This window comes from Phyllostomus discolor, chromosome 1 (genome assembly GCF_004126475.2).
Source record: "Phyllostomus discolor isolate MPI-MPIP mPhyDis1 chromosome 1, mPhyDis1.pri.v3, whole genome shotgun sequence".
NCBI classification, from domain to species: domain Eukaryota; kingdom Metazoa; phylum Chordata; class Mammalia; order Chiroptera; family Phyllostomidae; genus Phyllostomus; species Phyllostomus discolor.
The window spans coordinates 142,987,360-143,002,858 of NC_040903.2; the positions used below are offsets into that span (position 1 = coordinate 142,987,360).

The window sequence follows — 15,499 nt, forward strand, 5'->3', positions numbered from 1 at the left end:
AAATGTATTATTATTAATACAACAAACATTTCACACATTTTGATTAACAGTAACCTAAAATTGTATTGGAAATACATCTCTTATTGAGAATGAGTGGTCTTTAGGGCTTTCATTAAATGTGGCTTTGAGGACAGCAACAGTTTTAATTTGCTTCTCACTTGGGCACCCTTGGAGGTACTGCAGGTTCTGGGTCAGATGAGTGGCATCTCTGGGGCGATGCAGCAGAGGGGAAATGAAGAGGGCCAGAGGGAAAGGAGTTTTACACTGGGCAGAGCACTTGGAGAACACATGGAGGCTGAGCATCTAAACAATTCATTTTTTTAAAAAATGACCGGAGCCCTGGCTGGTGTAGTTCAGTGGATTGAGTGCGGGCTATGAACCAAGGTGTCACAGGTTCCATTCCCACTCAGGGTACATGCCTGGGTTGCAGGCCACGGCCCCCAGCAACTGCACATTGATGTTTCTCTCTCTCTTTCTCCCTCCCTTCCCTCTCTAAAAATAAATAAAATCTTTAAAAAAATAATAATAAAACAACACACACACACACACACACACACACACACACAAACAACTGGTTTCACTGTGAAACAGGTACTCCTTTTACCCCTTGCCGCGTCTTTGAGAACCCTTGTAGGTGTGTATCCTGGTTTGAAAATTGCCTTGGAAACAGTGAAATGTGTGGAAAGATGGAGCAGAGCTGGATGTGAACCCTAGCTCCCCCATTGACCACACCATTGGGCACCCCTGGGGCATGCCGCCTGACCTCTGTGTGTCTCTACCTTCCACCCTGTACAAGGGGTGACTGTGAGGGTGAAGTGCCCAGATGGGGCTTGGCATCAGTGCCTACCAGGTTGTCTCTGGGCTACTTTTTCTTGTAGGCTGGACCAACTCCAGGGCCAGCCCCAGAAGAAAGCTGATGCACAAGTGTGGGTCTAAAGTGCAGTTATTTCCTGCTCTCTTGATTTCTACATGCTAGGAAGTTTCTGAGGTTAGCGAGGGACTACCTACCGAAGAGTTCAGTTAACAAATGATTTTGATATTTCCCTACATCTTGAGACATCAAAGGGGTGTTTTTTTTCCCCCATAGAGGAGCACATCTGAAGGCTTTGTTGAAACTATTTTCTTGAAGTGAGAGGATAGAGACGTCAGACAGGAAAAGGAGATAGAGACAGACACTGAGCCAGGTTCCCACAGAGTTTATTGAGGCCAGTGAGAGGACAAAGGAGTCCTACTTCAACATTCTTCCTTGAAGCTGCTGGCTTCTGCAAGATGGAAAGTTCTGGGTGGGAGGGCCTACCTTGTGAGAAGCCACATGGAGCCTCTCACATCACAGTCTGTTGTACCCCGAAGACCCAGACACAGGAGAGAAAGGACATAATTCCCACCCCAGGAGGCTGCTGAGGACATGCTTTACCCCTCCCACCCTCCCCAGAAGGGCTATAGATCTATCCAACAGGATCTCTGGAAGGAAGGCCAGGACACCTGGCCTTCTGATTGGCCAATCTAATCCTTAACATGGAGGCCTGGGCAATGGGCCTGGCTGACAGCTCAGTGCAGACTTGGCCCCAGGCATCTACTCTAGAAGCTAACACCTAACATCCAAACATGATTAAAAACACTCAGAACAGTTCTCTTACAAGGGTCACACCCCAGGTAAAATAATGGCAGTCATGCCAGATTCTGGCCAGAGACAGGGAGCCAAGCTGCATGGGGTGTGAGCATGTGGGGAGACCCATGAGGAGGACTTTCCAGGGCTCACTTAGGGCCCTGAAATCCTGGGCTTCTGTTTCTCCCCATCGAATGCCAACAATTCCCCAAAGATTCCCCTAGAAGGGAAAAGGGGGAGAGAAGGCAGAGGGCTTATCAAGAGGCTCAGCCACGGATGGGCTGGAGGTCAGATCCACTAGGGCGAGGAATAGGCTGAAGAGGGGTGGGGCACTGTGGCAGGAGCACTGGGGCATTCCTCAGATTCTGGCATGTCATCCTGGAAGTACTCAGCCTGGCGGTACTGCCACAAACACAGGTCCCCATCCCACTGCAGGGAAGAAGGTGTTCAGTAGTCAGGGGGTGCTGCCCCCTCCCAGGTCCAAGTCCCAGACATGCACTGGCTCCCTCTAACCCTTGCAACCTCACCGAACTGCTGACAATCTTCTGCTCAAAGGGGTGCCAACTGACGTCACGCACACAAGCCTTGTGTCTGGTCAGCTTCTTCACAATGTGTCCACTGAGGAGGTTGTACACTGTTCAGGAAAGGCCAGAGTGGAGAGGAGCCACCACAGGAACTTCTAGCCACCCCTCATCTCTCCCTGGGCAATACCACTTGTGTGCTTCTCAGGCAACTTCCCCCTTTCCCGGGGGAACAAAACCCACAGCAGAAGACAAGGTTTTTCTCAGTTTCTATTCCCTTTTCCCTACCTCAGATTGAGGGTATGGTCTAGCAGAACTTGGTATCTCTGCCCTCAGCTAAATTTCACAAGGTCTACACTTAATGTAACACGATGTGGCTTTAAAGCTTTTAGCAACAATTTTCTACAGAGCTCACAAGATTTGGCCCTGGTTGGTGGCTCAGTTGGTTGGAGCATCATCCCGTGCATCAAAAGGCTGCAGGTTCATTCCCAAGTCAGGGCGCATATGAGAGGCATACAATTGATGTTTCTCTCTCTCTCTAAAATGAATAAACATACCCTCAGGTGAGGATTTTTTAAATAAAGCCGTAAGAACAGCACCACAAAAGTGAACAATGGATGTCTCCAAAGACATATGAACCTGTTGTTCCTTGTCTGCATGGGGCACACCTTTCTCTTTCTGGATGGGTCTCCATGTGAGTCCAGTTTTAGGCTCCTTATAGATGCAGCTGTGTTTGTGCACTCCTCCTGCTTCAGTGGCTGTATGTCCTTTACTACTTGCTGTTTTCTTTTTGTGTCATTCTTTTTTTATCTCTGTTGCCTCCTACCTTTCATCTGCAATCTCTTTACTTGACTGGCTACATAACAGAACTGAGTATAATTTTGGTAATCTATTATATTTACTGACTAGAATTCTATGTTCCTTCTCTTAATTTAAAATGCTGATGAATAGAATGTTTTCTGTTTCTTCGTTTAAACCTCCCTTGCACCAAGCTAAATTAAATTCCACTTATACATGTCACTGAGTTTTTTAAGGTGGTCACTGGTAGTTACAGGTAGAATGCCTGGGAAACAGTCCTGCCCTTCTGAGGCCCCTGTTCTAATACAATCCTTACCAACCACTTTGCCAGTAGAGCAGCCACTATAGATGAACTGCTGGCCGGTGCTATGGGTGGGGGAGAAGCGGCAACGGATGAGGGTGTGCAGTACCCCATGGCCCCTGTAGGTCATCAAAGAGCTGTCCCCTGGGAGCTTCAGCTTCCGCCAGGCTGGGTAGGGGTACAGGAAGAGCCCTAGGTTAGGAGTCTGGATTCTCCTAAATCACTAGTCCTTAGCAAAGATCGATGCTCACAGACAATAATCTTTCAAACCCCAACTGGTGGCTCTTTCTCCACCTAACAGTCAGCTGGTGTTCACCAACAATTAGCTGGGCCTCCTGCTGATTGTTAAGATACTGAAATATTTTTGTACAGGTTAGTTTAAAGTGGCCCCCATCCCCCAACCCTTGGCTCTTCCCATGGTTCAGCAAACAAAGAGTTAATGCCTGGCAAAGGGGAGTGGAGGAACGTTTCCAGGGCTCAGCTCCAGGCTATAGCAATATTCACTGTGCCCATGACAGACCTCTCCAGGGGTGACAAACCACCTCCGACTCTTCACTCTCCAGATCTCAGGCTCTTCCTTCCACTCTCACCTTTTTTGGGCACCTGCTGCCAGCGGTAGTCCCAGTTTTGCTGTATGGCAGCTTGGCGTGAGGCTTCCATGCCTTCCCGGCTAGAAAAGCGCCGGATATCCCAGAGCTTGATGGTCTGGTCTTTGGAGTTGGAGATGAGATAACGGGCATCACCCTGTAAATCCCAAGATGGATAAAGAAGAAGCATCAGAGCTTGCAAATGTTGGTGCTGTCAGTCCAGCCCCCTTCTCCAGTTGAGGGGTAAAATGCCAGTCATGATTTTGTTTGCCTCTCTCCTCATCCGGGTGGGCTCACATTGGTTTTCTACCCCACAACCCATCCACTGATTGGACTTTCCCTTCTTTGCCCATGGCACTCACTGAGTCTCCATTCTATCCTGGATTAACTGTTTTCTACTTTTCTTTTTTTAGTTTTCACAGGATGTTTTTTTTTTTTTTAATTTTATTTATTTATTTTTAGAGAGGGAAGGGAGGGAGAAAGAGAAAGAGAGAGAAACATCAATGTGCGGTTGCTAGGGGCTGTGGTTTGCAACCCAGGCATGTGTCCTTACTGGCAGTCAAACCTGCGACACTTTGGTTTGCAGCCCGAGCTCAATCCACTGAGCTACGCCAGTCAGGGTTGTTTTCTACTTTTCTTGTACAGAAAGCCCTGGCCTGCTTCATTGGTTCCCATTGGTGTTGGGCACCCATGGATCTCATGTTTCCTGGCTTAAACCCCTTCCCTAAACTCTGGCTCTTACAAACTTGGCTAACAAGGACCCCGGGCAAGTTCCCACACCAGTCCATTTTGACACCCTTTCCTGGACAACTGGAACCTTAGTAGCCTGGCTGTGCATTGCTGCCTCCCTGCCCACCTTGCTGTCAATGAAGGTGATGCCATCCTGATGTCCGGCCAGTGCACCCACAGGCTTGGGGTCATCCTCCCGCATGGTGCGTCGATCCCACACTTTGCAGATGGCATCGTCACCCCCGGAGAACAGGATTTGGGAGCTTATGTCAGCAAAGGCCACTGCATTCACATCATCCTCATGAGACTCAATCTAGGGGAGAAAGAGGCCAGGACATCTAGGCCCTCTTTCTGGGTCTTCTAATAGGCCAAGGGCCAGGAGGCAGAGACTCTAAGTCTTGGGAGCAGTACCTGAAGGGTGCGCCGGTTCTGTTCTCGATCAAAGACATACAGGCAGCCGTCATTGGCCCTGAAAGGGAAGGAATACACAGGGTACTGGATCCAGGAGCAAGAGGACAAATGCTATGTGTGCTCTGGAGAATCCCTGTTGTGAAGTCCTGCTGAGGAGCAAACCCTTGTCTCTCCTTATACAGAAGACAGAAGAGTTAGCTTTGTTTGCAAGGAGGACTGAGACCTCCCATCTCATTCTGGGGAAATGGTGACCAAGAGGTGAAGCAATAAACCTTGACCTTAGAGAAGGGCTATTGTTTTCCACAGCTGTCTGGGTCTCTGTAACAGCAGAGTAAGTCTCTGGGAGGACTCTATTAATGGAGAGCATCATCTCCCACAAACACTCACCCTCCTAGCACTTCTCTTCCATCTGAGGAGACAGCAATGGAGAAGACTGCAAAGCGACGTTCATCCGGCCTGAAAAGAGCAAAGGAGGAGCTGGTTAAGTGTGCTTCCCTTCAGCCTTTGTTAATCCACGCAGAATCTGATGAGGGTTGTAAGGCACACTTCTGGAGGGAAAGGAAGTCCTGCCAACATGAGCCAGAATGTAGATCACCTCAGGGAGAACCCAGAAATAATCCTGCAACCATCTATTTTACCCTGGTCCTCTGCTGACAGGATGGGTGGGTCCCTCCCGGGAATCCACACAGAGAAACTTGCAACCAGTGAACTTTTCCCTCTAAGCAGGAGTTCCAGTTCAAGAGGTTTGCTCCTGGAGAGCCTTCCTTGAGAAGTTTCTGATGAGTCTGACCAGGAAGGGAAGCCAGTACCTTAGATCCAGGGCAGTGTGTGTGTCTCCCTCCCCGTAGATGTTGCAGATATGAACTAAGAGAAGCAAGAGAAACAAGAATCTTTCAGGGCTAGGGAAGGCCGGTAGAAGCTAGAAAGGAGATGGAACAAAGGGTCAGGGTGTCAGACCCTGGGAGTGATGTTTCCAGGAAAAGGCGTGGAGTCCTGCACAGAGGAGGTGGGCGTTTGGAGATCTCAGGTCTCAAGCTGGAGAGAGAGTGCAAGTCTGGGGCATACTCACTGTAATCAGACCAACTGGAGTATAGGAAATGGTTCCCATCAGGGGTGAAAGCCACATCCAGGACACTCCAACCTACATCCCGGGCCTTGATGCTCTTGAATTTATGAAAGCGACCATACCGGCAGTCATACAGTCTGATTGTCTGGTCTGTGTAAGTAGGGACCAGACAAAATTAGGGAACATATTCCTTGAATCCTCCTCAGATCAACCTCCCTCAGTGTGTCTGAAAAATGTGCTCTGACTAAGCATCTCTAAGTCAGGGACTGAGCCTTTCTAGCTTCAGCCAGAGGGACCATTCCTTGTTCTAGGGCAATTCACAGGACCGGGGTCTGGTACCTTGGCAAGCAGACATGAAGATTTGACCATCTTTGCTATAGATTCCACAGAAAGCCTTCTGAGAGTAGGTATCAGTAAAGCTGAGATCATTGGGCAAGAAGCTGGGGAAGAAGAGGGAAAGTGAGGGTAAGGGGAGCTCAGGATGAGGAGTGTCCTGGTTAGCAGAATCCTACCAGAACTGGATGTGAGTACAAGGCCACTATTCCCTTTTGGCTTTGGGTACGATCTTCTTTCTTTCATTCATTCCATCATCTTCTCAATTTCTATACTCTTTTCACTTTGTTTACTCTCAAAGTTTCAACCCCACATAACATAACCTTAATACCCCTGAGGATCCTTTCACATCTATCCCTTCAAAATTTAGAAGATAAGCCCCATACTCACTGAGACATCACTCGAGACTGTTCTCCAAGGGAGAAGCTTCCCTGGTGGCAGAGTCCCCGTTCTCTCTAAAGTAAAGCATTGGGGAATATTGCTAGCAGAAACACAGGCCACTTCAGCCACACCAAGCCCCCTTCTCCAAAGTTATTGTTCTTGTTACAGAAATGGATACCACACACAGTATGTCCCACAGAACTGAAGCAGGCTGGCTAAGAACTCTCCAGCTCTAGCACTTGAGCTTTCTTTGGAAAGTTTACTTCCCTCTTCTCTGGGTCTAGCAGAGTTTCTGGCTACCTTGATAGGCCTGCTGCCAGGCTGGCGGGAGGTGAGGGCCTACCTGGTACAGCATTTGAGGAAAGCTGTGCTCCTGGGCTGACCGCCTAAGCCCCTGCCGCCCTGTGGCCAATTCCACTTGTGTCTTGATCTCATTGCATTCCAGCTCCCGGGTGTCAGGGGTTGCATCCACTGTGAGGACCAAGGAGAAGTTTCATCCTAGGTCTTTCAGTCCCACAGGACAGTTAGCAGAACTGTGCACAAGCCCATTCAATGTGGCTGCATATACTGAGTCTACAAGGACTCCCTCATTCCCTGAACTATCTTATCTTCTTTCAATTTAATTGTTCTTTCCCAAAAATTTTTTAAAGGGTTTTCTAATGAAAGTCTTCCTCTTTTTTACTTTTTAAAGATTTTATTTATTTGTTTTTGGAGAGGGGAAGGGAGAGAGGAGAGACAGAGAAACTTTAATGTGTGGTTGCATCTAATGCACCCCCTACTGGGGACCTAGCCTGCAACCCAGGCATGTGCCCTGACTGGGAATTGAACCCACAATCCTTTGGTTCCTAGGCCGGCACTCAGTCCACTGAACCACACCAGCCAATGCTAATGAAAATCTTCTGATGTTAGGGTCCTGGTCTGCCTTTCCTCTTACCGGGTGGGTTGTATCGGTCCCCGAGACGACCATCCCAGGCATTGTCATGCTCTTCCTCCGAGTCTGAGAGGGCCTGGATGAGTTGTAAATTTGCTGCACCTCCTCCCTGCACCAACCTCACTTGGCCCCTGTGGAGAGACCCCCCTCCCATGATAAAGGGGGAGGATCCCTTTCCCAAACCAACCAGATTCAGAATCAATAGCTATCCAGCTCTTAGACCACTGGTACTCAAATCCTCATGCTGTTCCCATTTTGAGGTCTGAGGCAGGCTAGACCTTGGCTGTTACTGGCAGTCTTCTATAAGACTAATTATCACTCTTTTGGCAGGAGTAGAGAACCCCCAAATTACATGAAGATTGGCAAGACCTACTAAGCTGACTTCCCCAAAAGTTAAAAATTCAGACAGCATTTCCCTCTGAGCCTATGCCTAAAGAGTCCAGCATAGAACATAGTATTCTGGAGGGACCACCAAGCGTGTCTTCTCAAGAAGCCACAGCTAAGAAACAAATCCATTTTCACTACCTTTCCAGTCAATTCTTGGGGTCACTTTCCTCAAAGCATTCTTTCTTCCACAGTAGGGTCAGAGTTAGCTTAATTTAAACTTCTTTTTCAAGCAAACCCACACGACCTCATATCACATGTAATTAACTTCACTAAAGTTCAACATTCACCTCCCAACTCTTCCCTTCACTCCCTCACATCACTGCCTTCCCACCAGGGTCCCTTTTTTTTTTTTACTTACTTGGAAAATACATTACATTTGTGTAGTCATAGCTAGAGAGGCTCCTCTGAACAGTCCCCTCAAACACAAGAGTGAGTTATCTTGGTGACCCTAGGCAAGAACCACTCTTACTGGGTGTGGAGCTGAGTGCTGTGAGTGTCCAGCAGAACAGCTGTCTTGGGCTAATCCCATTCCCTATCTTCTGTAACTTCCTGGCCTGGAGTTGGGATCAAGGGGCTGTGGTGGCACCTGGTGGGGACACACCAGGGGGCAAGTTACCTGCGAAGGAGATAGGCCAGTACCTGGGCCAGATCCACATCTTCATCCTCCTCTTCTTCTTCTTCACTCCGACGCAGGCCAGCCCCTCTTCGGGGCAAACCCTCGGAGGAGTCTCCGGACCCAGTTCCTGCGCTGCTGCTGTTCCGGGATCCCATCTTCTGGTCACAGCATCCTTAAGTCCTGTGCAGGGACTCCTCCTATCACCTCCTTGGGTTTGGTGAAAGTAAAGCCTACTCTAGAAATGCTAGGGTCTCCTGAGATAGGGGTAGCTATCCCTAGGAGATCGGCACTTCCTAGGGACCGAGGAGATCCCTTTTTCTTTAGCCTGTGACAACTCCAACGCTTCTGGAACACAAAACTTCCCCAGGCTTGTGAAGCAAAAAAAAAAAAAAAAAAAGGAGAGAAGCTTAGGAGACTACCCGAGCTCACCAATGAGAATTCTTTGAAGAGGAATTTCTCAGTTTTCTACCTCAAACTCACCTACTAAAGTCCCTGGATAAAGTGGATTCCCTTTAACCTCTTTGGCCGACCAAGCAAAACCCCTCCCGGAAGAAAGCAAGCTTATCCCATCTAGCCAATCAGAAGCCTTAGGACTTAAAGACCCCCGACGCCCCCCTTGCCGACCAATCAAAGTGCTCCCTTGCGAAAGCCGGCAGCAGCAATAACCAATGACTTTAGAATTCGTCTAACACCCTTTCCTTCCCAGCCTCACGCCCACGTGGTGTGCGGGAGGCGTGTACACCTAGGTGTAGAGGCCGAGAAGCCCCTCCCACTGAAGCCGGTGGTTACCACCCCGCACAAGACCACCCACCAGCCAGGAGCGGTCGCAGGACCCGCAGGGGCGCGAGGCCTTGTTTACACCGACTGCCGCCACAGCGTTGGCCAACCGCTCCTTCGTCACGCGCCACCCTCGTCACTCATCTCTCGGCTGCTGGGCCCGCGAACTGTCGACGTCACGCGACTCCCCTGACAGCACCGCCCCTTTGGCCCGCTAACTGGACAGTAGGGCTTGATGATTGACAGGTGGGTGGGAGAAATTGCATGATGGGAGGAGAACGCCCTCGACTTAGGGAGGGTGTTCCGTACTTGTTGGGAGGAGTAAGTGGGGAACAGGGTGCTCCGGGCATCGGAGACAACGGAACTACAATTAATGGGTGGGGGGTGGGGTTTACAAAAGAAGTTTGAAGAAAACAACAACAACAAAAAAAGAAGTTTGAGATTTCGCTACCGAGAGGTTGTCTTAGTAAGGGATACAATTTGCTGTCGGTCCCTAAAAGTTCATGTGACTGCACTTTTCAGATGATCTCTTGAGTCCCTCATCTTTCTCCCCACCTCCCCTCCCTGCCGGCTCCAGCCTTATTCCTCTTTTCGTTCGTCGATTCAGGCGGCCCTGCCTTGGGAATGGCGGCGCGTATAAGGTGTGTTCACGTCACAGATGGGGACCCAGGCCTGCATAACCTCCATTCTGGGTTTACCTTCTGAAAGCCTTGTTCTTGTGGGGACCGCTCTTCCTAAACATCCCCTTAGCTGTTTTGATAACTTTTTAGATGACCCCTGGCTCCCTCTGCGTTCTTTGCAGACACTCCCCAACACACCATTGGGCGTCAGCGGGCCTTTCCGGTTCCGTCAATTCACCTTCCCTAGACCCTCAGTCCTTGCCTTTGCCTTTCTGTCCCCAGCCACCTGGCTAGGATATGCAAGTACTCCGCTTCCTACCCCCTTCTTCAGGTTTATGAATAACCCGAATGAGTGCGCGACTGGGATGAGCCACGACTCGGGATCTTCGCCCTATCTGGGGGGCGGAGGATCTGGGTCGAGTGACTTTGTCGTGCCGGGTGCAAAGGTCCAGAGTCCAAGCTGCCCTTCAGCGTCCCCGGCCTTCACTTCCTTAGAAGTGCATCGAGCTGTCTTGAGTCTGGAGTCCCCGAGGAGGGGAGCGAGGAGGGCCCTCTCTTTCGGGCCTCACTGTCCCGGAGAGGGCGAGGGTGTGGTCAGTCCTTTGGGTGATGACTCCTGGCCTCTAGATTACTAGACCCGAGTTTATCTCTGGCCACCAGGGCGAGCGTCAGGCGCCTGCGATCTGTACAATCGTACCCACACTTCTTTTACTACTGATAATAGTAATACACTAGAAACAGATATACTGCTGTATGGAACGGGATTGGTTAAATAAGTTATGGCCTATGTGGTAGGACACAGAAATACTGGGTAGGTATTAAATTGATAATGTAATCTACTTTTATGCTACGGGAAACTTCAAGTTAATATTGTTAGGTTTTAAAAAACGGTAATAGTTCTGGTGGCATATTGTGGTGCAAGCAAAAACAATATGCTTTAAATTTTGCATGAAAATACCGAGGTTCTTTATACCATTAAACAAATAAAATGGAAAAAGGCCTCGCATGAATTAGTGACAAAGTTATAGCATGAACATTGCAGTATGATTAATACAACTGGAGCACCCAAGGTTCACAAAAGACAAAAACTGTTCAACTCATCTTAAAAAAATTTCTTTTGTTACTGATTTTAGAGAGAGGAAGGGAGAGGGGGGAGAGAGAGATCAGTTTGTTGTTCCACCCATCCATGCATTCATTGCTTAATTCTTGTATGTGTCCTGACTGGGAATTGAACCACAGCCTTGGCACATTGGCCCAACACTCTAACCAAGCTACCCAGCCAGGGCATCAAGTCATCTTAATAATGCATTTTTTCATGACCTCTTTCCTCTTCTCCTTGGCCTCTTCTCCATAGCACTTATAAATACAGTTTAAAGCTGAGTAAAATCCAAATTCAAGTCTTTGAAATACAGAATTTATACACTATTGAATGAACATACAAATGTCATTAAAATATTTTTCTAAAAACCCTGAGGTTTTTATGACTAAAGTGAGTCTTAACATCAATGAAATGCTAAAGAATATAGGACTTCAACTCTGAATCCACTGATTGATTTTTGTATGTAAGGTTTTTAAGCCTATGAACCTGATTATGTCACTTGTGACTTATAATACTTTAAAAGTATATATGAGCAGTTATATCTTAGAATGTGCTATGTGTTCCATTGAAAGAAAATGCCATTTTTATTATTACAGTTTACATTCAATATTCTGTGTGAGTTTAAAGTGTACAGCACAGTTGTTAGATGATCATATACTTTACAAAATGTTTTCCCTGATATATCCCAACTGGCACCATACATAGTAATTTCAATGTTCCCTATGCTATACTTTATATCCCCATGACTATTTTGTAACTACCAATTTGTACTTCTTAATCGTTCGTTTTTTTCACCCAATCCCTCAACCCCTACCCCTCTATCAACAGTCTTTTCTGTATGAGTCTGTTTCAATTTTGTTTGTGTGTTTATTTTGTTTAGAGTCCACATATAAGTGAAATCATATGGTATTTTTGTCTTTGACTTCATTTAGCATATTATTCTCTAGGCCCATCCATGCTGTTGTAAATGGTAAGATTTCATTCTTTTTTATGGCTAATATTTCACTGTACTATGTACCACCACTTTTTTATACACTTGTCTGTTGAGGGACAGTTGGGTTGCATTCTTATCTTAGCTATTGTAAATAACCGCTGCAATGAATATAGGGGTGCATGTGAGTATATTCTTTCAAATTAGTGTTTTGTGTTCCTTCAGCTACGTGTTGAAGAGTAGAATCTCTGGGGCATAGGCAGTCCCATTTTTAATTTTTTGATGACTCTCCATATTATTTTCCATAGTGGCTGCACCAACTGTATTCCCAGCAGCTGTGCATAAGTGTTCCCTTTTCTCCACATCCTGGCCATCACTTGTTTCTTGATTTGATGATAACCACTCTGACAGGTGTGAGGTGCTATTTCATTGTTTCAGTTTGCATTTCTCTGATAATTACTTGAGCATCTTTTCATATATTTATTGGACATCTGTATGTCCTCTTTGGAGAAGGGTCCCTCTTCCTGTTTTTAAAATTGGATTTTTTTTTGGTGATGAGTTGTATGAGTTGTTTATAAATTTTAGATATTAACCTTTTTCAGATGTATCATTGGTGAATATGTTGTCACATTCAGTAGGTTGTCTTTTTGTTTTGTTAATGGTTTCCTTTGCTGTGCAAAAACTTTTTAGTTTGCTGTAATCCCATTTGTTTATTTTTTCTTTTGTTTGCCTTGCCTGAGGTGGTGTATCAGAAAAAAATACTGTTCTGAGAAATGTCCAAAATTTTACTCCCTGTGTTTTCTTCTAGGAAATTTATTGTTTCAAGTCTAACATTTAAGTCTTATTTTTTAAGATTTTATTTATTTATTTATTTATTTATTAGAGGAAGAGTAAGGGAGGGAGGGAGAGAGAAAGAGAGAGAAACATCATGTGAAAGAGAAATATTGAGTGGTGGTATGCACCCCAACACCCAGCCAGCTGAGCCACATGCCTGCTGAGCCACACCGGTCAGGGCTTAACATTTAAGTCTTTAATCCATCTTCAGTTTATTCTTGTATATAGTGTAAGAAGGTGAGTCTAGTTTCATTTTTTTTGCATGTATTTGTCTTGTTTTCCCAACAGCATTTGCTGAACAGACTGTCTTTACCCCACTGTCAAAAGGCATTTCTTAAACATATTGTAATTAAGTCGTTTTGTTAAACTCTTTTGGTCTTGCCTGTCACGATTTTGACATTTGGCCTGTTGCTTGGTGACCGTTTGTAAAGTGCTCTTCCTTTGGGCAGCTTCTACTCTCCCCAGCAACACTTAAAGCCACGGAGATGTTTTCTACCTTCAGCACCCATTTTAGGACCAGTTGTGGTAACTGCTAAGTAAATATCAAAGCTAGTCAACTTCCTGCCTGACCGCCTTGGGCTATTTCCTGCTCTTTAGCATCTCCACTAGAGGGCGGACTAGGCTAAAGACAGGAGAGGAAAGCAAATTTTCTTTTCCCCTCCCACTGTCCTCCCTCTCTCCCATGCCAGCTTCCAGCCTGGTGACTACACAGACTCCTGGGACATGTGTACAGCTCCAGGCAACACAAGGGAAAATTCTCAAGTGACTGATGATGTGTTTATTCATTATCTTCTTGCAGCATTCTTTGTGTAGAGCAAAGGGGGAAGTGTGCCCATTTACCCAGGACTTAACATGTGTTGACTATAAAACAATTGAATAATTATGGGATTTCTAAACTCTCATGTCCTGTGTCCTCCTTGAGAACCAGAATTTTCAGTGTGGCAGTCGGACAGGAGATACAGATGTTATATAGAAGAAGTTAAAAACCCTTGAGCCCTGAGTTTGAATAGGAACTATCAATATGAACTAATAAGATGTTTTATTTTTCTATCCCTATCCACTGAAAAGATCTAGAAACAATGACCAATCCAGGATCAATGAATACTCCTGCCACCCATATATTCAGGATGATATCCCTACAATTTAGTTGTAATTCCCGATTGACCTGAGAGGAGGTTAGTGGAGCTTCCACTTACTCCTCCGCCATCTTGGGTATCTCTCCTGCAATCCATATCTTAAAATACCATCTCCCACAGAAACAAACCAGAACTTGGAGAAATGGCTGATTCCAGGTCCTGGGCAGGAAATGTTCAAGATGAGTGTGGAACAACCTATCATACCAGATAGAGAAAAGATAGTAAGTACTATCAGGGTAGTGTCAAAAGGACTCAGGAGCTAAGTTCTCATGACCAAAGATGGGATAATTTGACCATTAATAAGGATAATTTAGTAAGCATTATGTTTAGGAGCCCTGGCTGGGTAGCTCAGTTTGTTGGAGCATTGTCCTGATACACCAAGGTTGCAGGGTCCGTCCCCTTCAGGGCACATATGGGAATCAACCAGTGAATGCATAAGTCAGTGGAACAACAAATCGATGTTTCTCTTTCTCTCCTTCCCTTCCTCTCTCTCTAAAATCAATCTGTAAATAAAAAACAAACAAAATCATTATGTTTAAATTCATGAGTTCGTAATACGGTTTATGTATATGTGTGTGCAACTAACTGGTCACCTTTGGAAGGATAAGAAATTATTTTGAAGATGGTACATAAGGAAAAAGAAGCAGTTATCCTACTGTTCCTGTATAAACTGTACCCCAGGGTGATGAGTAGAAGATAAAGGGGGTGTCCCATTGTAAAAGTATTCCAACTGTTATGATAGAGCTTAGATATGGCTGCTTTGAAATCCCTAATAAATTAATGAGTATAAGCATTGAACATCTAGACCTGTATTCTTCAATGGTTAAATTGAGGTAAAATAATGGAATGGAGGGGGAACCTGTAGGTCAAAAGAGACTTAAAAAGCATGTGAAATTTTTGAAAAATGGGCAAGACTAAACTATAATGTCTAGGGGTGCACATTTTTTAGTGATAAAACTACAAAAAAAGGCAAATGATTATGGTACAATGTAGTATACCATTTATGCCAGGAGGGAGGGACTGTGATGGAGATGAACAGATGAACAGGGTGAGGAGGCGTGTGTGTGGAGGGATTCCTTTTGGTGTCTGGCAAAGTTCTGTTTCTCTCTAGGTGATAGCTTCAAGGGTATTCACTTTAGTTTATTAAGCTATACATTTGTATGGTTTTTTGGTACCTGTTTTATTTTAAAATAAAGGTTAATTACAATGTGTTATCAACTTTTTTTTCATATATCTGGAGCTATAGGCATGCAGCCCAGTTTTATTCTAATAGACAAAATTTTTAAAAATCTTTTTTAATGTCTTTTTAAAAAAGATTTTTTATTTATTTACTTTTAGAGAGAATGGAAAGGAGGGAGAAAGAGATGGAGAGAAACACTGATCAGTTGCCTCTCGCACACCCCCAACTGGGGACCCGGCCTGCAATCCAGGCATG

The 15,499-nt window shown here is 45.8% G+C and overlaps 1 protein-coding gene and 1 long non-coding RNA gene across 12 annotated transcripts; one reads left to right on the forward strand and one right to left on the reverse strand.

Annotated features, from left to right (window-relative positions):
* Positions 1-1,179: 1,179 nt before the first annotated feature.
* Positions 1,180-10,296, reverse strand: DCAF11 (DDB1 and CUL4 associated factor 11). 11 transcript variants are annotated; one of them, XM_036030004.1, is made up of 15 exons: positions 10,062-10,291; positions 8,691-8,847; positions 7,668-7,795; positions 7,077-7,204; positions 6,743-6,807; positions 6,359-6,459; positions 6,023-6,169; positions 5,763-5,817; positions 5,341-5,409; positions 4,954-5,011; positions 4,670-4,855; positions 3,817-3,970; positions 3,242-3,394; positions 2,134-2,240; positions 1,180-2,035 (listed from the first exon to the last, which is right to left on the reverse strand). In XM_036030004.1, the coding sequence occupies exons 1-15, from the start codon at positions 10,129-10,131 to the stop codon at positions 1,904-1,906; spliced, it is 1,710 nt and encodes a 569-aa protein (XP_035885897.1). In that variant the 5' UTR covers positions 10,132-10,291; the 3' UTR covers positions 1,180-1,903. The 11 variants fall into 11 exon arrangements, 10 of the variants coding, with proteins under 10 accessions (XP_035885897.1, XP_035885896.1, XP_035885906.1 ...); XM_036030003.1 differs by having other exon boundaries at positions 8,691-8,874; XM_036030013.1 differs by having other exon boundaries at positions 8,668-8,847; positions 10,062-10,287.
* LOC118501456 lies at positions 9,792-15,028 on the forward strand. Its single transcript, XR_004904090.1, has 2 exons — positions 9,792-9,910; positions 13,618-15,028. It is a non-coding gene; the product is annotated as an uncharacterized LOC118501456 (long non-coding RNA).
* The last annotated feature ends 471 nt before the right edge of the window (positions 15,029-15,499 follow it).

Excerpts from the sequence above, each read along its gene's own strand:
- DCAF11 (XM_036030003.1), bottom strand. The coding sequence starts at position 10,131 with ATGGAGGTTATGCAGGCCTGGGTCCCCATCTGTGACGTGAACACACCT. Across the intron at positions 4,856-4,953 it reads AGAACCGGCGCACCCTTCAG|ATTGAGTCTCATGAGGATGA; the intron begins GTACTGCTCCCA and ends TTTCTCCCCTAG. Across the intron at positions 2,036-2,133 it reads AGAAGATTGTCAGCAGTTCG|TGGGATGGGGACCTGTGTTT; the intron begins GTGAGGTTGCAA and ends TCTTCCCTGCAG.